Source organism: Molossus molossus, unplaced genomic scaffold, assembly GCF_014108415.1.
Source record: "Molossus molossus isolate mMolMol1 unplaced genomic scaffold, mMolMol1.p scaffold_m16_p_22, whole genome shotgun sequence".
Classification (NCBI taxonomy): Eukaryota; Metazoa; Chordata; class Mammalia; order Chiroptera; family Molossidae; genus Molossus; species Molossus molossus.
This window is the reverse complement of record NW_023425358.1, coordinates 22,768,770-22,790,692: the sequence shown is the minus strand read 5'-3', so window position 1 is coordinate 22,790,692 and position 21,923 is coordinate 22,768,770. Positions and strand designations below refer to the sequence as shown.

The 21,923-nt window shown below is 41.6% G+C and overlaps 1 protein-coding gene across 1 annotated transcript in view; it reads right to left on the bottom strand.

The window, feature by feature from the left end:
* Positions 1–18,935, bottom strand: part of LOC118640380 (tetratricopeptide repeat protein 28) — a 167,086-nt gene extending 148,151 nt beyond the window's left edge. The window contains exons 1-2 of the mRNA XM_036277286.1: positions 18,758–18,935; positions 16,058–16,135 (exon numbers count right to left, since the gene is read on the bottom strand). Of these exons, the coding sequence (XP_036133179.1) occupies positions 16,058–16,135; positions 18,758–18,935 (256 nt within the window). The remainder of the gene's footprint in view (positions 1–16,057; positions 16,136–18,757) is intronic.
* Positions 18,936–21,923: the final 2,988 nt, after the last annotated feature.

The following is a 21,923-nucleotide window of genomic DNA, read 5'->3' as shown; positions in this document are numbered from 1 at the left end:
CTGAATTTTATTGGCTGATATTTTAAGAATTTTGCATCTATATATGATATGTGTGTGTGTGTGTGTGTGTGTATGTGTGTATACACACACACGCGCATATAAAATTTTTTCTAAAATATCTTTCCCTGGTTTTGGCATCAAGGTAATATCGGTTTCATAAAATTAGTTAGAAAATGTTCCTTCCTATTCCATTTTCTGGAATAGATTACAGAATTGGTGTTAATTCTTCTTCAAATATTTGGTAGGGTTCTCCAGTGAAAACATCTAGGTCTGGAGATTTCTTTTGGGGAAGTTTTTAATGAAGAATTCAATTTCCAAAAAAAAAAAAATAAGAAAGCAGTAGATGGCGGCGGCAGGACTGGAGCAAGGGTGAGTGTGTGAGAGAGTGAGGGAGTGTGAGAGAGAGTGTGAGTGAAAGTGAGTGCACAACCAACCTTGAGCAGTGCAGACACGCGGGGCAGAAGGTTCCTGTGCTGTGGACAGAAAGCAGCCAGCTACCACAGTAAGCGGCTTGTCAGGGCACTTCTCCCTGTGCAGGCGGGAGGCCCCACCATTTTGGAAGATCCCTGGTCTTCCCTGGGAGGAGGCAGTGGGGAGCAGCTAGGGCCAAGCGACCTGAATCCATCAGACCACCTTGCACCATCAGACTAGTGGACCCCACTGTGCCAACACTGACCAGTGCACAGTAGCAGTTGAGGTGCCTGCGGGAATAGCCGCAACCGGCCAGGAGCGGAGCACCACCCCCCACAGCAGCAGCCTAATTGGAGCTAAGCACCATCCCCCACAGCAGCAGCCTGATCAGAACTGTGCACCATCCCCCACAGCAGCAGTGACTGGGCAGGAGTTGAGCCCCACCCCCAACAGTAGCTGAAACTTGGGCACTGAGTCACAACCCCAGCAGCAGGGGCTCTGGATCTGACATCCATCCCCAGGCAGCAACAGCACAGATAGGCAGCTGAGACCAACCCCCACCCCCCCAGCACAGGCTGATCAGGAGTGGTGCCCCAGCCCAAGCAGCAGCACAACTCAGGCAGCTGAGACCCTCCCATGACAACTGCAGCAGCGGATATGGAGTGGAGCCCCTCCCCCAGCAGTAGCAAAGGCTGGGAGCAGAACATCCTCAGCCTCTAACAGAAGCAGAGGATTGGGAGCTGAAAGCACCCCCTGGCAATAGCAGCAGCAGTGGCAGTGCAAACTGGGAGCTGACACTCCCCCCCAGCAGCAACTGATCAGGAGCTGAGTCCCACCAGGCAGAAGCATACCCCAGAAGCACACCAGCAGGATCCATGCACCCCAGCAGAGTTCCAGTGGCACCCACGCACCCCAGAAAAGTACCAGCAGAACCCACCTACTCCAGTAGCGCAATAGTGGGACCCACGTACCCCAGGCAACAGCAGCAGAGATCAGCAGCTGAAACCCATCCCCAGTGGCATTAGCAGAGACTGATCAGGAGTGGTGCCCCAGCCCAAGCAGCAGAAAGTCTCAGGCAGCCAAGACCTGTATGACAGACCAATACCAGCTACCAGTTGTCAATACTCCAGGACCCACAGCAGGCAAGAGGTGCCATACACCAAAACAGAACGGGAAGCACAGCAGCATTATTTGATACACACAAACCTGCCTACACATTCCAACATCCTTCACCAGGCCTAGAACTACCAGACTGCTAACATGGTGAGATAATGAAACAACACCCAAATGAAAGAAAAGGTGGAATTGCCAGAAAGAACTACATGAAATGGAAGGAATCAATTTATTAAATAAAGAATTCAAAGCAATGATTATAAGGGTGCTCAAGCAATTTGGTGAGAACTACAAGCAACTTAATAAGAATTATGAAGAGCTCAGTGGGAACTACATTAGTTTAAATAAAGAGGTAGAACTTCTGCATAAAAATCAAGAGGAAATAAAGAATGACATAGCTGTTATGAAAAATACTTTAGAAGGATTCAATAGTAGATTAGAAGAAGCTGAAGACTGAATCAGTGAATTGGAAGGCAAAGTTGGAAAAAACACCCAAATAGAGCAGCAAATGGGAAGAAAAATTAAAAAGTAGGAGAGTTTAAAGGAGCTTTGGGACAGTACAAAACATAACAACATTCACATCATAGGGGTACTGGAAAGAGAAGAATCAGAGAAAGGAATAGAGAACCTGTTTGAAGAAATAACGACAGAAAACTTCCCTAAATTGGTGAAGGAAAAAGTCGCAGAAGTCCAGAAAACACAGAGTCCCAAGCAAGATGAACCCAAAAAGATCCACAGCTAGACACATCATAATTAAAATGGCAAACATTAAAGACAAAAAAATAATCTTAAGGAGAAATAAAGAGCTTCACAGACATAAAAAAGCTAACGGAATTTACCACCACCAAACCAGTACTGCAAGAAATGTTGAAGGGACCATTGTAAGAAGAAGAAACAGAGAGAAAGAGAGGAACACAGGCATAAAATAAAAATGGCAACTAGTAAGTATCTATCAATAATAACCTTAAATGTAAATGGCTTAAAGGCTCCAATCAAAAGACATAGGGTAAATGAATGGATAAGAAAACACAACCCATATATGTGCTGTCTCTAAGAGACCCACCTCACAACAAAAGATTCACACAGGATGAAAGTGAAGGGATGGAAAAAAAAATTCCAAGCAAATAAAAATGAAAAAACAAAGCTGGTGTAACAATACTCATATCTGATAAGATAGACTTCGAAGCGAGGGTCATAATAAGGGACAAAGAAGGTCACTACATAATATTAAAAGGATCAATCCAACAAGAGGATGTCTCCCCACTAAACATATACACACCAAATACAGGAGCACCAAAATATATTTAAAAATTTCTGGAGGACTTCAAGACATAGATCAATAGCAATACAATCATAGTGGGTGACTTTAACACCCCACTGACACCACTGGATAGATCTTCTAGACAAAAAATTAACAAGGAAACTCAGAGTCCTTACATAACGAACTAGATGAGTTGGACTTAATTGATACTTTCAGAACATTTCACCCCAAAGCTGCAGAAATATGCATTCTTCTCAAGTACACACAGGACATTCTCAAAGATAGACCACATGTTAGAACACAGAGTAAGTCTCTACAAATTCAAGAAGATTGAAATCATATCAAGCATCTTCTCAGATCACAATGGCATGAAACTAGAAACCAACTACAACAAAAACATTCAAACACTTGGAGGCTAAATACCATGTTATTACACAACACATAGGTTACCAAGGAGATCAAGGAAAAAATTAAGAACTTCGTGGAAACCAGTGAAAATGAACACACAACAATGCAAAATCTATGGGATGCAGTGAAAGCAGTCCTGAGAGGTAAGTTCATAGCACTACAGGCCTACCTCAAGAAACAAGAAAAATTCCTAATTGACTTTCTAACCCTACAACTTAAAGAACTAGAAAGTAAACAAAAATAAAAACCAGAGCAAGTAGAAGGAAAGGAACAGTATAGGTCAGAGCAGAAATAAATGACATAGAAACTAAAAAAATAATTCAAAAGATCAATAAAACAAAGAGCTGGTTCTTTGAAAAGATAAACAACATTAATGGATCCTATGCCGGACTCACCAAGAAACAAAAAGAGAGGACCCAAATAAACAAAATCAGAAATAAAAGAGGAGAAGTAATAACTGACTACAGAAATATAAAGGATCATCAAAACATACTATGAACAATTATACAACAACAAGTTGGACAACCTAGGCAAAATGGACAAATTTCTAGAAACACATAGTCTCCCAAAACTGAAGAAGGAAGAGATAGAAAACTTGAATAGAACAATAAAAATTAAGTAAATTGAAGACGTAATCAAGAAACTTGCAGCAAACAAAAACCCAGGCTCACACTGCTTCATGGGGTAGATTTATCAAACATTCAAAGAAGATCTAACACCCATTCTCCTCAAACTATTCCAAAATATCCAATAAGGAAGACTTCCAAACTAATTTTATGTGGCCAGCATAATCCTAATTCCAAAACCAGATAAAGCACTACAAAGAAAGAAAACTACAGCCCTGGCCGGTTTGGCTCAGCGGTTAGAGCGTTGGCCTGCGGTCTGGAGAGACCTGGGTTTGGTTCCCGCTCCCACTAAGGGCACATACCTCAGTTGCAGTTTGTCCCTGGCCCTGATTGGGTCATGTGGGTAGCGACCACTCGATGTGTCCCTTTCACGTCGATGTTTCTCTCTCTCTCTCTCTCTCTCTCTCTCTCTCCGTCCCTCCCTCCCTCCCTCCCTCCCACTCTATCTGAACAAAATATCAAAAAATGTCCTCGGGTGAGGATTAAAAAAAGAAAGAAAGAAAGAAAGAAAACTACAGGCCAATATCACTGATGAACATAGATGCCAAAATCCTGAACAAAATACTAGCAAATCGGATCCAGCAATACATCAAAAAAATTATTCACCATGACCAAGTGGGATTCATCCCAGGGATGCAAGGCTGGTACAATATTCACAAATCAATAAATGTGATACACCACATAAACAAAATGAAAGATAAAAACCATATATCATATCAATAAATGCTGAAAAAAGTATTCGACAAAATCCAGCACCCATTTCTAAAAAAATGCTCAGCAATGTGGGAATAGAGGGATCATATCTTAACATAGTAAAGGCCATATATGAAAGACCTACAGCCAACATCATACTCAATGGACAAAAAATAAAGTGGTGAGATGCCCACTCTCACCACTCTTATTAACACAGTACTGGAAGTCTTAGCCACAGCTATTAGACATGAAGAAAAAATAAAAAGGATCCAAATTGGAAAGGAGGAAGTGAAACTGTCATTATTCACAGATGACATGATATTATACATAGAAAACCCCAAAGACTCCATAAAAAATCTACTAGACTTAATAAATGAATTTGGCAAAGTAGCAGGACACAAAATTAATGACAAGAAATTGATGGCATTCTTATACACCAATGATGAACTCACAGAAAGAGAAACTAAAAAAACAATCCCATTTACCATCAAAGCAAAAAAAATTGCCCTGGCCGGTTTGGCTCAGCGGTTAGAGCGTCGGCCTGCGGTCCTGAGAGACCCGGGTTCGGTTCCCGCTGAGGGCATGTACCTCGGTTGCAGTTTGTCCCCGGCCCTGGTTGGTTGTGCGGGTGGCAGCCACTCGATGTGTTCCTTTCACATCGATGTTTCTCTCTCTCTCTCTGTTCCTCTCTCTCCCTCCCACTCTACCTGAACAAAAAATGGAAAAATGTCCTCGGGAGAGGATTAAAAAAAAAAAAAAAAAAAAAAAAAAAAAATTAAGATACCTAGGAATAAACTTAACCAAAAGAATTAAAGGACCTATTTGCAGAAAACTACAAGACATGGAAAAAAGAAATAGAGAAAGATATAAAAAAGTGGAAGCACATACCTTGTTCATGTATTGCAAGAATTAACATCATTAAAATGTCCATATTACTCAAAGCTATCTACATATTCAATGCAATACCCATCAAAATACCAATGACATAGTTCACAGAACAAGAAAAAATACTTCAAAAGTTTATTTGGAACCAAAAAAGACCCCAAATAGCCACAGCAATCTTGAAAAAGAAGGACAAAGTAGGCGGGATCACAATACCAGATATCAGGTTATACTACAAAGCCACTGTAATCAAAACCCCTGGTACTGGCACAAGAACAGGCAGATAGATCAATGGAACAGAACAGAGAACCCAGAAATGGACTCAAGACAATATGCTCAATTAATATTTGACAAAGGCAGCAAGAGCACACAGTGGAGGCAAGACAGCCTCTTCAATAAATGGTGTTGGGAAAATTGGACAGCTACATGCAAAAAAAAATGAAGCTAGACCACCAACTTATACCATACACAAGAATAAACTCAAAATGGATAAATATGACTCATGAATCCATAAAAATCCTAGAAGAAAATGCAGGCAACAAAATTTCAGACATCATACAAAACAGAATTTTCATTGATACAATGCCTAAGGCAAGAGAAACAAAGGAAAAATGAACACATGGGACTACATCAAACTAAAAAGTTTCTGCACAGCAAAAGAAACAGCCATCAAAATGGAAAGGGAATCCACTATATGAGAGAGCATAGTTGCCAATTATACATCAGATAAGGGGTTAATTTCCTAAATATATAGAGTGCTCATACAACTCAACAAAAGGAAGACAAAGAACCCAATTAAAAAATGGACAGAAGACCTAAAGAGACACCTCTCCAAACAGAACATACAAATGACCAAGAGACATATGAAAAAATGCTCAAAGTCATTAATCAGGAGATGCAAATTAAAACAACAATGAGGTATCACCTCACACCTGTCAGAATGGCTGCCATCAAGAAATCATCAAACAACAAGTGCTGACAAGGGTGTGGAGAAAAGGGGACTCTAAGTACCCTGATGGTGGGGATGCAGACTGGTGCAGCCATTATGGAAGACAATATGGTGTTACCTCAAAAAGTTAAAAATTAAACTGCCATTTGACCCAGTGATCCCACTTCTAGGAATATATCCTAAGAAGCCTGAAACATCAATCAGTCAGAATATATGTACCCCTATGTTCATGGCAGCACTATTTACAATTACTAAGATCTGGAAACAGCTCAAGTGTCCATCAATAGATGAGTGGATAAAAAAGATGGGACATATACACAATGGAACACTATGCAGCTATAAGAAAGAAAGATCTCTTATCCTTTGAGACGACATGGAGGGACCTGGAGAATATTATCCTAAGCAAAACAAGCCAATCAGAAAAAGACAAATATCACATGATCTCACTTATTTGTGGTATATAATGAACAAAACAAACTGATGAACAAAATAGACAGACATAGTAGTAGGGCACAGACTGACAACTCTCAGAAGGGGAGTTGAGGGGAGGGGAGGGAAGAGATGAAACATAGAACTTATATGCAGGTATGCATAACCATGCACATGCACAACAATGCTGGGGATGGGTGAGGGGGTGGGATTGGGAGGAGAGGGTCAATGGGGGAAAAAGGAGAAACATTTGTAACAAAAATTAATTAAAATAAATAAATAAAATAAGTAAATAAATAAAAACAAGGAAGGAAAAAAAAAGTTCAATTTCCTTAGTAGTTATAGGACTACTGAAATTACCTAGTACACAATGGGTTGGTTGTGGTAGTTTGTACTTTTCAAAGAATTAGTCCATTTTATGTAAGTTGTCAAATTTATGGATGTAGAGTTGTTCATAGTATTTCCCTGCCCTTTTGATGTTTGCAGGGTCTATAATGATGTTGCATGTTTCATTATTAACATTAGTAATTTGTGTCTTCTATTTTTGTCAGTGTTGCTACAAGTTGCCAATTTCATCTATCTTTGCAAAGAACCAGCTCTTAGTTTCATTAATTTTTCTCTATTATTCTATTTTCAATTTCATTGATTTCTTCTTTGACCTTCATTATTTCCTTTCTTTGGCTTCCTTTGGGTTTATTTTGCTTTTCTTTTTCCAGGTTCTTCAGGTGGGGGCTTAGATTATTGAGTTGAGACTCTTCTTGTCTACTTAGCATTTAGCGCTATAAATTTCCCTCTGGGCATTACTTTAGTTGTTTCCCACAAATTCCGATGTGCTGTATTTTCATTTTCATTTTCATTCAGTTCAATACATTTTTCATTTTTCTAAGACTTCCTCTTTAACCCACTTTTTGTTTAAAAGTGTGTTTACTTTCCAAATGTTTGGTGATTTTCTACCTATCTTTCTGTTACTGATTTCTAATTTAATTCCATTATGGTTAGAGAACACACTCTAATTTCAATTATTTTACATTTGTTGTTTGTTTTATGGCCCAGGATATGATCTACCTTGACATTATGTTCTGTTGGTGCTTGAACAGAAAGTGTATTCTGCTATTTTGGGTTGGAATGTCTTAAAAATGTCAATTAGATCCTGTTAGTTGATGTTGTTTTTTAGTTCTTTGATATATTTTTGCTGATAGGAGAGTCTATTGTATTTACCTGTATTTTGCTCTTATCATGTTCTTGCTTCCTGATATTACAAAAATTCCTTTCTTTTGCATTTCCTTTCTATCAAGAGCAGTTCCTTTGGCATTCTTTTTTTTTTTTTTAATCCTCACCCAAGGATATTTTTCCATTGCTTTCTAGATATAGTGGAAGGGAGAGAGAGAGGAAAAAAAAAAATCGATATGAGAGAGACACATTGATTGGTTGCCTCCCACATGACCCCCACTGGAGCTAGGGAGCAAACCTGCAACCCAGATATGTGCCCTTGACTGGAATTGATCCTAAGACCTTTCAGTCCATGGGCCACTGCTCTAACTGCGGAGCCAAACTGGCCAGGACATCCTTTGGCATTCTTTTAGAGTAGGTCTACTGGTAAATTCTCTTACTTGTCTTTCTAATGAGAATGTCTTTCTAATTTCCATTTTCAAAGGTTATATAATTCTGGGTTGAAATAATACTTTCAGGATTAGAAAAATGTATGCCACTTCCTCTGGTTTCTGATGACAATTCCACAATCATTCAAATTGCTTTTCCCCTACAGGTAATGTTGTTTCTCTACAGTTGCTTTCAAGATTTTCTCTGTGTCTTTAGTTTTTTGAAGCTTCAGTATGATGTGTGTTGGTGTATATTTCTTTGGGTTTATCTACTGGAATTTGTTCAGCTTCTTGAACCTGTGGGTTTATGTTTCTTGCCAATTTAGGGAAATTTTCGGCCACTATATCTTAATATTCTTTTTTAGTCCCTTTTCCCCTCTTTCTGGGACTCAAATGACACAAATATTGGCTCTTTTGTTATAGTCTTGCATATCCCCAAGGCTCTATCCATTTTTTTGAATCTATGTTCTCTTTATTGCTCAGCTTGGATTTTTTTTATCCTTACCCAAGGATAATTTTCCATTGATTTTTTTTTTAGATAGAGTAGAAGGTAAGGAGAGAGAGAGGAAGTGGAAAGAGAGAGAGAGAGGAAGTGGAAAGAGAGAGAGAGAAACATTGATGTGAGAGAGACACATCAATTGGTTACCTCCTGCATGACCCCAACCAGGGCTGGGGATTGAACCCGCAACCCAGGTACATGCCCTTGACTAAAATCGAACCCATGACCCTTCAGTCCACAGGCGGACACTCTAACCGCTGAGCCAAACTAGCCATTTCTTTTCTTTAATATTTGTGACAATTTTAATAGCAATCTGCTAGTTATTTATATTATTGTAGAGTAACACAATTGTGTGCCTACTGTATTTCAATATGCTTGCTTTAAAATCTTGTTAGATAACTCTGACATCTATGTCATCTTGGTGTTAGCATCTGGAAATTGTCTTGTCTCATTAGGTTTCAGGTCTTCCTGGTTTTTGGTATGATGAGTGAGTTTCGATGGAAACCTAGTCTTTTTGGATATTATGTAATAAGATTCTGGATCTTATTTTAATATTTTGTTTTACCAGGTCTCTTCTGACATCACTCTGGTTGGTGAAGGGAACAATACCACCTTGTCAATGCAAGATCAGGATGGAAGTCCAGGTCTCTCCACTTAGTCTATGCTGAGGGAACTCACTACCAGGGAGTTCATCAGCATGTCATTCTTTAGGTCGGGAGGACCCTATCTGGTCTATTTTCTTCTCTCTACCTTTCTGAGCATTCTTATGTTTGTTTTATAAATAACACCCAGGACTTTTAGTTGTACTTGAGGGAATAGAGAAGGCATTTCTTGTTTGCAGGATGGGAGTATAAGTTCAGGCCTCCAGTGATATCACTCTGGCTGGGAGGGATAGGATCATCTCATTACTGCTTCCCACATGGCCTCATTGATACCATAGAAGGGGATGACCTTGTTACTAATGAGAGATGGCAAAAGTCCTGACTCTGCAATAAGCCTTCAGAGAAAAGGCTAGAGAAGTACCTCAATACTGCTAGGTGGGAGTGTAAGTCCAGGCTTATCATGTGTTCCCCACCAGCATGGGGTTGGAGGTTAGTGGCCTCATTACCACTGATTGGTGATGAAAAGTCTTGACTCTCTATTGTGTCTCCTCTGACATCATCCCAAAAAGAAGAAGTGCACTGTACCATTTGGAGGGGGTGGAGATATAGGTTCCCATCATGGTTTCTGCTGTTACAGAGTTGGGGGATGAAGTGAAAGATGAAAGTTTCACCTGGAAGAAATGAATGTTACAGCTCCTCACTTGGCCTTCTCTGGCACTACCGCAGCAGGTGGGTTGGGTGCCTCATTTTAGCCTGAGAAAGGTCAAAGTTTAGGCTCTCTATTTAGCCTTACTGGTGGGTGTGGGGTCTCAATTCTTTCTGACATGTTTGGATAAGAGCAGACTGTCTCAAAGTTTCCTGTCTTGGTGGACTGATGCTTTAGCTACAAGGTAAGTTTTTTCTCTGGCTATTTTATTTTTGTCTTCACCCATTGGTGTTTCCAGGTTGCTAGCTTCTCCAATGTCCAGTCTGGATATATATGAAGCAAAAAGGAAACCTGGGGAATTCACCATTATGTTTCTTGAGTCCTGAGGTCCTTGGCTTCTCTCTACCTTTCTGAGTCTTAAGTTTGTTTTATTTTATATATTTATTTTTTAAATTTTATTTATTTAATTTAATTAATTAATTTATTTTTGTTACAAATATTTCTCCTTTTTCCCCCACTGATACCCCTCTATCCCACCCTCCCTGCCTTGTCCCCAGCTTTGTTGTCCATATCCATTGTTCATGCATACATGCATATAAGTTCTGTGGTTTATCTCTTCCCCTGCACCCCCTCTTCTGGGGATTGTCAGTCTGTACCCCACTTCCATGTCTCTGGGACTACCCCATTCCCCAGACTGTTATGTTCATTATATTCCACAAATAAGTGAGATCATGTGATATTTGTCTTTCTCTGCTTGGCTTGTTTTGCTTAGGATAATACTCTCCAAGTCCCTCCATGTCATCTCAAAGGATAACAGAGCTTTCTTTGTGACAGCTGCATAGTACTCTATTGTGTATATGTACCACAGCTTTTTTTTTTTAATCCTCACCCGAGGACATTTTTCTATCCCGTGTTCAGATAGAGTGGGAGGGAGGGAGAGAGAGAGAAATATCGACGTGAAAAGGACACATTAAGTGGTTGCCACCCACACGACCCAACCAGGGCCGGGGACAAACTGCAACCGAGGTACGTGACCTTAGCAGGAATCAAACCTGAGTCTCTCCTGACTGCATCCAGGTCGACTCTCCAACTGCTGAGCCAAACCGGTCCAGGGCTCTACCACAGCTTTTTTATCCATTTGTCTACTGATGGACATTTGGGCTGTTTCCAGATCTTAGCTATTGTAAATAGTGCTGCTATGAACATGGGGGTACATATATTCTTTCTGATTGGTGTTTCAGGCTTCTTAGGATATATTCCTAAAAGTGGAATCACTGGATCAAATGGAAGTTCGATTTTTAATTTTTTGAGGAAACACCATATTGTTTTCCATAGTGGTTGCACCAGTCTGCATTCCCACCAGCAGTGTACTAGAGTCTCCTTTTCTCCATACCCTTCCCAGCACTTGTTGTTTGATGATTTGTTGATGGCAGCCATTCTGACACGTGTGAGGTGATACCTCATTGTTGTTTTAATTTGCATCTCTCTGATGATTAGTGATGTTGAGCCTTTCTTCATATGTCTCTTAGCCATTTGTATGTTTGGAGAGGTGTCTATTTAGTTCCTCTGCCTATTTCTTAATTGGGTTCTTTGTCTTCCTTTTGTTGAGCTGTGTGAGCACTCTATATATTTTGGAAATTAACCCCTTATCTGATATATCATTGAAAATTATGCTCTACCATAGAGTGGGTTGCCTTTCCATTTTGGTGGTTGTTTCTTTTGCTGTGCAGAAGCTTTTTAGTTTGATGTAGTGCCATGTATTGATTTTTCCCTTTGTTTCTATTGCCTTAGGTGATATATCAGTGAAAATTCTGCTGCGTATGATGTCTAAAATTTTGTTGCCTACATTTTCTTATAGAATTTTTATGGATTCATGAGTCACACTTAAGTCTTTTATCCATTTTGAGTTTATTCTTGTGTATGGTGTAGGTTGATGGTCTAGTTTCATTTTTTTGCATGTAGCTGTGCAATTTTCCCAACACCACTAATTTATTTATTTTTCTTTTCCTTTTTTGCATTATCCTTACCCGAGGACATTTTGTTTTCCTCGATATTTGCTTCAGATAAAGTGGGAGGGAGAGAGAGAGAGAGAAACATCTCCGTGAAAGGGACACATCAAGCCACCCATACAACCCAACCAGGGCCAGGGACAAACTGCAACCGAGGTACATGCCCTTAGCAGGAACCGCACCCAGGTCTCTTTGGACTGCAGGCCAATGCTCTAACCGCTGAGCCAAACCAGCCAGGGCAACCCAACACCATTTATTAAAGAGGCTGTCTTTACTCCACTGTATGCTCTTGCCACCTTTGTCAAATATTAATTGAGCATATTGTCTTGTATCCATTTCTGGGTTCTCTATTCTGTTCTATTGATCTATCTGCCTGTTCTTGTGCCAGTACCAGGCTGTTTTGATTACAATGGCTTTGTAGTATAACCTGAAATCTGGTAATGTGATCCCTCCTGGGCAGATTTGCAAGCCCAGAAAAGGTTCAGTTATCCTCTAGCTTTTTCCTGGAGGCTAGTAGTCTCAGTTCCTCAGCGCCTTGGAATGTAGTCCTGGTGTTCTGCATAAGAGGATTTCCAGAGGGTGGGATAGATGCTGGTTGTTAATGAGCCTCAATTTGCATTTCTTTGCCTCACCTGGGAAAGGCTGAATCTCTGGGGGGGGGGCACTGCTGCTTTCCCCACAACTCTGGGAAGGAGCACACTGGCCACCGTCCTTTGTGGCCACAACTCAGCAAAAACTCTGAGTGCCCTCCAAATCCCAGTTGTCTCCACAGAGTTCCAGCCCAGTCTGCCCTCCCTCTGCTGTTGCCCCCAGGTGAGTGGCTGTGGCTATTTTAGCACTCTATCCCGGCTCTCTGCGCTGTGGAGCGGGCTTGGTCTTTATTCCCCAAGGGCTCTGCTCACAGCTAAGACTGCTGCTGTCCATGGGCTCCAAGCCCACCATCCTCTCGTGCCTCTGAAGATCCTACCAGTGTCCCTGGTTATATGGTCCTGTTCCACTGCTCTTCTGTTGCTTTTTTTCTGAGGATTTGTCTTTATTTTAGTTGTAATTCCCATTTGGTCCTGGGAGATCGTCTGTGTAGCTTTTATTCACTCTACTTCCATTTTCACATCCTCTATGCCTATCTTGTGCGCAGCTGGGTCACACAGGCCTTTCTGGTGCCCCCATACCCTGCATGTCCCGCCGGTAGCTAGATCGCACAGTCCCTTTGGGGACCCAGCTCTATGCCTATGTTATGGGTTGCTGCGTTGCACAGGCCTCTCTGGTGCTTCAGCACCCCACAGGTCCCTCAGGTAACTGGATAGCACAGTCCCTGCTGGGTCGCACAGGCCTCTGGTACTTCAGCATCCCGCAGGTCCTGCGGGTAATTGGATGGCACAGTCCCTGCTGTGTCGCACAGGCCTCTCTGATGCTTCAGCACCTCACAGGTCCCTCAGGTAACTGGATGGCATAGTCCCTGCTGGGTCACACAGGCCTCTGGTACTTCAGCATCCCGCAGGTCCTGCGGGTAATTGGATGGCACAGTCCCTGCTGTGTCGCACAGGCCTCTCTGATGCTTCAGCACCCCACAGGTCCCTCAGGTAACTGGATGGCATAGTCCCTGCTGGGTCACACAGGCCTCTGGTACTTCAGCACCCCGCAGGTCCTGCGGGTAATTGGATGGCACAGACCCTGCTGCGTCACACAGGCCTCTCTGGTGCTTCAGCACCCCACAGGTCCCTCAGGTAACTGGATGGCACAGTCCCTGCTGGGTCGCACAGGCCTCTGGTACTTCAGCACCCCGCAGGTCCTGCGGGTAATTGGATGGCACAGTCCCTGCTGTGTCGCACAGGCCTCTCTGGTGCTTCAGCACCCCACAGGTCCCTCAGGTAACTGGATGGCATAGTCCCTGCTGGGTCACACAGGCCTCTGGTACTTCAGCACCCCACAGGTCCTGCGGGTAATTGGATGGCACAGTCCCTGCTGGGTCGCACAGGCCTCTCTGGTGCTTCAGCTCCCTGCAGGTCCCGTGTGTAACTAGATCGCACAGTCCCTGCTGGGTCGCACAGGCCTCTTTGGTGCTTCAGCACCCCACAGGACCTGTGGGTAACTGGATCACAAAGTCCCTGCTAGGCTGCACAGGCCTCTCTTGTGCCCCCACACCCTGTAGGTCCCGCGGGCGGGCAGCTGGATTGCACCAGTCTCTCTCGGGCTCCAGCTTCCCACTGCTTTTGTCTTATGTTTGTTTTATATGTAATATCTAGAGCAGTGGTTCTCAACCTTCCTAATGCCATGACCTTTTACAGTTGCTCATGTTGTGGTGACCCCCAACCATAAAATTATTTTCGTTGCTACTTCATAACTCTAATTTTGCTACTGTTATGATTTGCCATCGGAAATATGTGTTTTCCGATGGTCTTAGGCGACCCCTGTGAAAGGGTCGTGCGACCCCCAAAGGGGCCGCAACCCACAGGTTGCGAACCGCTGGTCTAGAGTGTTTAGTTATACTTATTGGGAAAAATAGGAGAAGTATGTCAATTCCATTTTCCTACCAGTGAAAGTTGGTGATACAATCTTGAGCAAGACATTTCACCTCTTTAATAAAGAATTAATGTGCCTAATGCTGAACTAACAGAAAGCACACAGTAAGCACACAAAAAGCACAAAGTAATTTTTTTTTTTTTTGGTACATGCCCCTAGCGGGAAATGAACCCGGGATTCTCTGGTCTGCAGGCTGACACTCCAGCCACTGAGCCAAACTGGCCAGGGCACAAAGTAAAATTTTTTTAAAAACTGAAATGTTTTAAAATGAAGAAGTGTCATAATGCTATGGGATGAAGATAAATTGACTATATCAGCTTATGTCACTGTGTGTGTTTGATTTTCTGCACTTCTTCCTTTAAAAACAACATAATAAAAAACTTAGCGTTTACAACTAAGAAAATGCTTATTCATATTACAAAAAGATTCTTTAAAAAATAAGCACAATGTTTTATTAAATAATTAATTAGCTAAATTCCAAAAAATTTACCCTCCCACTGATTTATACCCAATTTTTATTAAGCAAAGTAGGTGAGGAGTAAATGCCAAGGCTAAGAGGAGCTCGGAAGCCAAGCAAAGAAGGAATCCAGGAAGGATGTCATGAGTGGCAGACTGAGTGGGAGTTCAAGTAAATGAAGTATAAGGAGAGGCTGACAGAGTTGACACTTAGAAGATCACTGGAGACTTTAGCAAAAGAAATGTAAAAGAGTGGTGGGAGAAGAAGCCAGATTTAGGGTAGCTGAGAAGTAAATGTTGAGGAAGGAGCACCTGAGAAGAGGCACTAAGAGGTAAAGCCGAGTTTGAAAGTGAAGTGGAGAAAATACAGGCATTTACATCTAATAGTTCTGATATTACTATTGTAATTGTTACTATAGTAGAGTAATTTCAGAAGAAAGATCAAAAGCCTTAAAACAGAATAGATATATGGAATAAATACTAAGAAGAAATAATTCCAAAATTGATTACTCTTTTAGCTAAAACTTCTCTGAATATACTATAAAGTAATGCTTCTCAAACTATTTTGATGAAGGGCCAGTTTTGAGGGCTTTTTTGCTTTTTACAATATGTTGCAGACTAGTACTACTATAAAATGCAAAAATATCACAGCAATGTGCAATGGCTATGAAAGTTTTGAAACGCTTACTCTTGATTTCTCTCTCCTTATCGTCTCGTGGACTGGGAATAGATAGTTCATGGCCTGGCACTAGCCCACGCTTAGAGCAGCACTGCTCTCCAAAGCTGGACTCGGGCTGCATAGATCTCAAATTCAAAACTTTACTTCTCAACTGGGCTCCAGATGTCCAGGGAAACATCTAACATGAGGGCATTCCATTTCCGTGCCCCTGCTTGTATTAATCAGGGTAGGCTAGGTTATGCTGTCACAAAGAACACTGCAGCCTCAAAGGCTTACCACATGTCTGTTTCTTACTCTGCAAGTCCAAGGTGAGTCGGCAGGAGGCTTTGTTCTGCACACCCACCACCTCAGTGTCTGTGGCAGGAAACAGAAAGTGGAGAACTGCATGTGTGCTTTCCAGGGCCTCACATTTTATTGGCTAGAAGTAGTAGCATGTCTCTGCCATTGCACGGTTCCCTTATATAGGAACCCTCTTTCCCAGCGAGGGTTTCCTCAGAGGCAGACCTCTTGGGAGGGGTTCTGGAAAGTTGTCTCAAGCCAACTTCTACACTCTTTGGTCCATGGGAAATTTGTGTGTGCTTGACCTGCCAAATAGGGAGTGCCAGTTTTTTGCTACTGGCCCCTGTCTCCTTCACCTCTCCCTCTCAGGAAGGTATGGGGGCCAGACCAGCAAGACTAGAAATCTGTCTAAAGAATGTGACTCCCTGCCCTGGCCAGTTTGGCTCAGCGGTTAGAGCGTTGGCCTGCGGCGCGGAGAGACCCGGGTTCGGTTCCCGCTAAGGGCATGTACCTCGGTTGCAGTTTGTCCCCGGCCCTGGTTGGTTGTGCGGGTGGCAGCCACTCGATGTGTCCCTTTCACATCGATGTTTCTCTCTCTCTCTCTCTTCCTCTCTCTCCCTCCCACTCTATCTGTACAAAAAATGGAAAAATGTCCTCAGGTGAGGAAAAAAAAAAGAATGTGACTCCAATTCCTACAGGAACCTCAAACACTAAAAGTAGTCTTTTGGAGGCTCCCTCTTGGTTTGGAGGGAGAATACACACTTCTGTCCTCCCCTGGGAGGTTAAGTTAGAGCATTCTCGCAACATGGGGCAGACTTCGCCCAGAATGAATGATCCAAGAGGGGGAACCAAGCAGAAGCTGTATCCTTTTTATGACTTTGCCTCAGAAGTCACATTGTATCACTTATGTCATATTCCACTGGTTAAAAGGGAGTCATTAAGTCTGGTCCACATTCAAGAGAAGGAGAATTAGGCTTTACTTTCTGAAGGAAGGAGTATCAATGAATTTGTGGGTAGATTTTAAAACCTTTTCTAACTCAGTCTGTGAAAAGAACTATAGTATCAACCTGCCAGAGTCTGAAGCAAATAAATGTCTGACACAGAAATTATTATAATCTCAAAATATTGTTAAAAGCTTTGCTTTTATAAATGTTTAGTAATGGGTAAAGGGATGTACTGCTAGACTCTTGGGAAATGAGATCCAAAAATCTTCAAATACTCCAATAAATCTCTTTCTGCTACAAAATTTTAAAAACACTGAGCAAATGTTTACAAGTATTTGCACAAGGGAAGCTTTAATAACTAATAAAACAAGAGAGTTAAAAGTGTAAGATTCTGTATTTTCCTCCTACCCAGTATTACTATCAAGATACCCACTCCGGCAGGAACCTATCTCTTCATCTGCATGGATGATTGAAGAAAAAAACAATCCAGGAACATGTTGCTGTTTAGAATTGTACAATACTGATTTGGTCAGTGCAGCTCTGGCTTTAATAATCTGGGAAAATCCTGAGGCTTATCAAGGTCAAACAACTTGCCCAGAGATAACCCCACAGCCAGATTTGAGAGACCCAGTGCCCTGCAGACTCCACGGCCTGAGCTCTTAATCACTAAGCAGCATTGCCTCCCTAAACACCAAAACATAACTCAATATGCAGTAAAGATCTGAGTTGGCTTCTATTTCATTAAAAGGAAATTAATATCACTGAACTGAACTCAAAGATAATGAACAAAAACAGAGGACAGTTCAAATGAACAAAGAATAACAGTGACCACCAGTTCTCAAAATACGGGACAAACATGAGCATGAATCATGAGGCTCCACATTTTCCTGTTAGCTATTAGGATTAGAGAACTGCTTTCATCCTGGGTTTAGGGCCAGTGTGGGGGAGCCAGGGGGTGGGGAAGGGAATGGGGTGAGGTTGAGGGGACTGAGGGACAGGCAGTGTAAACATGCTCCCCAAACAAACACATTTAATGAATGCCTTCTGAGGGTCATACACTCTGCTAGGGGATGCAACCTACAGACTCAAAAGGCCTGATGCCAGGCCGTCAAGGAGCTCACAGCCTAGATGGGAGGAGAGACGTGGAAAGAAATAAAAATACCACTTTGAGATACGTGAAACAACAGAAAATGAAATACATTCTATGAAATGAACAACTGTCTATAGTACCCAGGGTGGTACATGCACAAATCAAGGAGATGATGGTAAGGATGATAAACCCACTGTAACAAGGATAGGAGGCCTTAATCACTGCTCTTATTTCAATTAAAGACATTTTAATCAGGACTGCTTTTAGAAACCATAAGCACTAGATGATCAATTTAAAATATAAAACTGTCAAAAAAAGAAGAATTTCCGTTGCAGAAGGGAGATTAAGGAGAGTAAGCCTGATACAAAGAAGGAAAAAAACTACAGAGACCTGCTGGCCTGGCATTAGCAACACCGGGCTCTCTCAGTGCTTGGCCACAAACCAGCTCTGTGGTTTAAATCCCTCAACTTCCCTGAGCTGTGGTTTTGTTTTTCTAAATACAATCACTACAGCCCCTCTCTAGCTCTAAAATTTGTGATCCTAATGTTCCAAGGATAGTCTCTTCGAAAGCCCCCTTAGGTACCACCTGTCCTGGCATGGCTCTCCTTGTCTTTAGGCCCTGAGCCAAACCTCTTTTCTCTCCTCTCCTGACCCACCTCATACAAATGGTCAGGATCACAGCATCAACTATAATCACCCAGATAATACTCTGTAGAAGGATCTGCCACAGCTCCGTGGCTCCAGTGCTGAGGTAGTCCTTCCTTGCACAATGGCCCAGAGAAACCTTACTCATGAGCTTGGATCTAGATGTAGTCCTGTCTTCTTGGATGATCTTGGACATGTGAATTCCTCACCCATCAGGTCAAGAGGGTCTGCCCTGACTCTCTGTGGGTTGTTTATGGGGTCAAATAAATCACTGTACACATACCGTGTATTATGATTATGATTATGATGACTGAGTGCTCCAGATTCAGGGGCTCCTTTAGCCAGAAGTCTTGCCAGGACTGAGCTGTATGTTGTATTGCTCCCTGAGAGGAAGCTTGATGTAAAACAGATACAGCCTTGAAGCTGATGTGCTTCTGAATCTCTCCCCAGAGCAGCTAGTGGCTCTAGAACTAATAAGGTCCCAGTGGACTCTTTCTCTAAAGAAGCCTTTAATGTTACTGTGAATTGACAGTAATGCTGTCCACATCAATCCCACTCAGATCACAGTCTCTGCAACACAACACGTTAGTAACTCTAACTGTAGAACGTTTCAGTCACTTCCCACTTATGTCAACATTCATACCACCCATGGTCCCATTTAAAGTTCCAAGAAGTTAAGATCTGTTAAAATTGACTTCTGGACTCCCCAACAGAGTTTTATGGGACTGTGGGCATTTAACACAGTTAAGGTGTCCATGGGCCTGGACTTTCTAGAAATGACCAATTTCATGTAATCTTCTTCTCAATAAAGACAAATATTAATTAAATGTGTAATTAAATAATTAATTTTATAACTCCCTTGGATATTTATTTACATAAGTAAATTCATTAATGAGAAATAAGTATTTTTTCAGATCAGATTCTTGAGTTTTGCATTTTTCTTGAAAAATATGGTTACAGTGAATATAGTAAGTTCTCAGTTAATCAGCATGCAGCTGTATTTCATTGTTTTAAAGATTTTAGAGGGAAAGAAAGAGAGAGAAACATTAATGTGAGAGCAAAACATCAATCAGCTGCCTCCTGCACGCTCCCTAGAGGGGATCGAGCCCAAAATCCCAGTATGTGCCCTGACCAGGAATCAAACCAGCAACACTTTGGTGCACAGGACAACACCCAACCAGCTGAGCCACACCAGCCAGGGCTGTATTTAATTTTTAAATGCAAAAGAAGACAGAAAGGAGGAGGAGCAGGAGAAATACCAATAAATACATTCCTGCAAACAAGGTTTGATTAACTGTACTTTACAGATGGTGAGACCAATTCAAAGAGGTCCAACAGCAAATCAGTTACAATGAGGGAATTCAAACCCAAGTTTGGCTCACTCTGAAGCTCATGCTGTGCTTCATTCAGGTCTCTGTTCCAACATTATCTCCTCATACAGGCCTTTCTTGATCTCATCACCTAAAATAAACCAGCTAGCACTCTGACTTCCCTCCTTCCTCTACATCCACTTTCTATCCTTTTCCCTGGCTTCCGTTGTTTGTTTAAAAACATGTCTCCTGTACTAGAATGAAAGCTAAGTGGGAATCTTGTTTTATTCTCTGCTTTGTCTCTAATGCTTAAAATAGTGGCTGAGACATGGTGCTCATTAAATAGTAAATAAACAAATGATTAAAAAATCCTATGTGCATGCATTTTTTCATCACATCTCACTGGAGGGTATAGTAAGAAAGTAGATACATACACACACACACTCCACTTCATAATTCTGTCCATAATCTGGGAGGTATGGTCATAGAGTAACAGTTCAAATTGGTTGTGGAGACAACTCATCAATATTTTTATTAAAATAAAAGAGCAGCTGTGTCCTAGAAATTGGAGGACACATTTACAACTGTAGAAGCATGTTCTTGTCTACACTGTATTTATGTCCTTTCTATCAGCTCTGTTACAATAATTAATATACAGGACTGTTTTCATGGAGAGTCCAAGAATTTTTTTAAATGATTTTTCTTATTTTTGCCATTCTAAGGACAATTTAATGCCAAACAAACTTCCCAGATCTTTCGTACAGTTAATTCCATAGCCACTAAACCTCTTCTGATTCACCAACAAAAGCCACATCAACATGAAGCAAGGGAATCATTTATTACACCAAAACAGTCTCTTTAGTACTTCTGAAGTAACTGCAATTTTTGGCAATTTAAATGATTTTGCATTTAAAGTAGGTTCTCTTCCCATTCTTTCTGAAATAGTTGGGAGATACAGCTAATAAAAATGTGTTTCAACATCTCTGACTGGTTTTGCTCAGTGGTTAGAGCATCTGCCCACAGACTGAAGGGTCGTGAGCGCTCAAGTCCCAGTCAAGGTCATGTACCTGGGTTGCAGGTTCAATCCCCAGCTCTGGTCGGGGTCCTGCAGGAGGCAGCCAGTTGATCTGTCTCTCTCACATTGATGTTTCTCTCTTCTCTTCTCTTCTCTTCTCTTCTCTTCTCTTCTCTTCTCTTCTCTTCTCTTCTCTTCTCTTCTCACCCTCTCTCTTTCACCCTCTCTCTCTTTCACCCTCTTTCCCTCCCTTCCATTCTACCTAAAAATGGATGGAAAAATATCCTCGGGTGAAGAGTAACAATAACAACAACAACAAAATGTGTTTCAACAAAAAAGAATTAAACAGATTATGAAGCTTCTGGGTCATCTGGGATTATGTGAGATTTATTATTCACTATCTTATCAGGCATTCACCCCAGGAAGATAAAACTTTAAAAAGAAAGTGATGCCCCCAAGGGTATATGATTCAGGGCACATACCTCCTTTATTCAGGTAGAATAAGTGCCCAATAAATGTTGATCCATCAATAATGGATACCTTTCATATAATAGATACTCTAAAATCTAAATCACATACCTAATATTCAACAATGTGGCCTAGAACAGAAGGGGAAGCCATGTCTGGGGGGGGGGGGGTTATGGGGGTGGATATGCTCTTCTTCTTGACACCCGTGAGCAGAATACTGTTGCATAGACCAATTCATTTTGTGTTTTCATAATTACCCAGATTCTCTTCTTTTGTCAGAATTCATTCCCAGTAACAGCTTGAGCAATGTAGCAATCGTGCTCTGAAATGACTTGTAAACCACAGACACAAATATTTGGGCCAAGAATGTGGAATCCATTGCTGTCACATT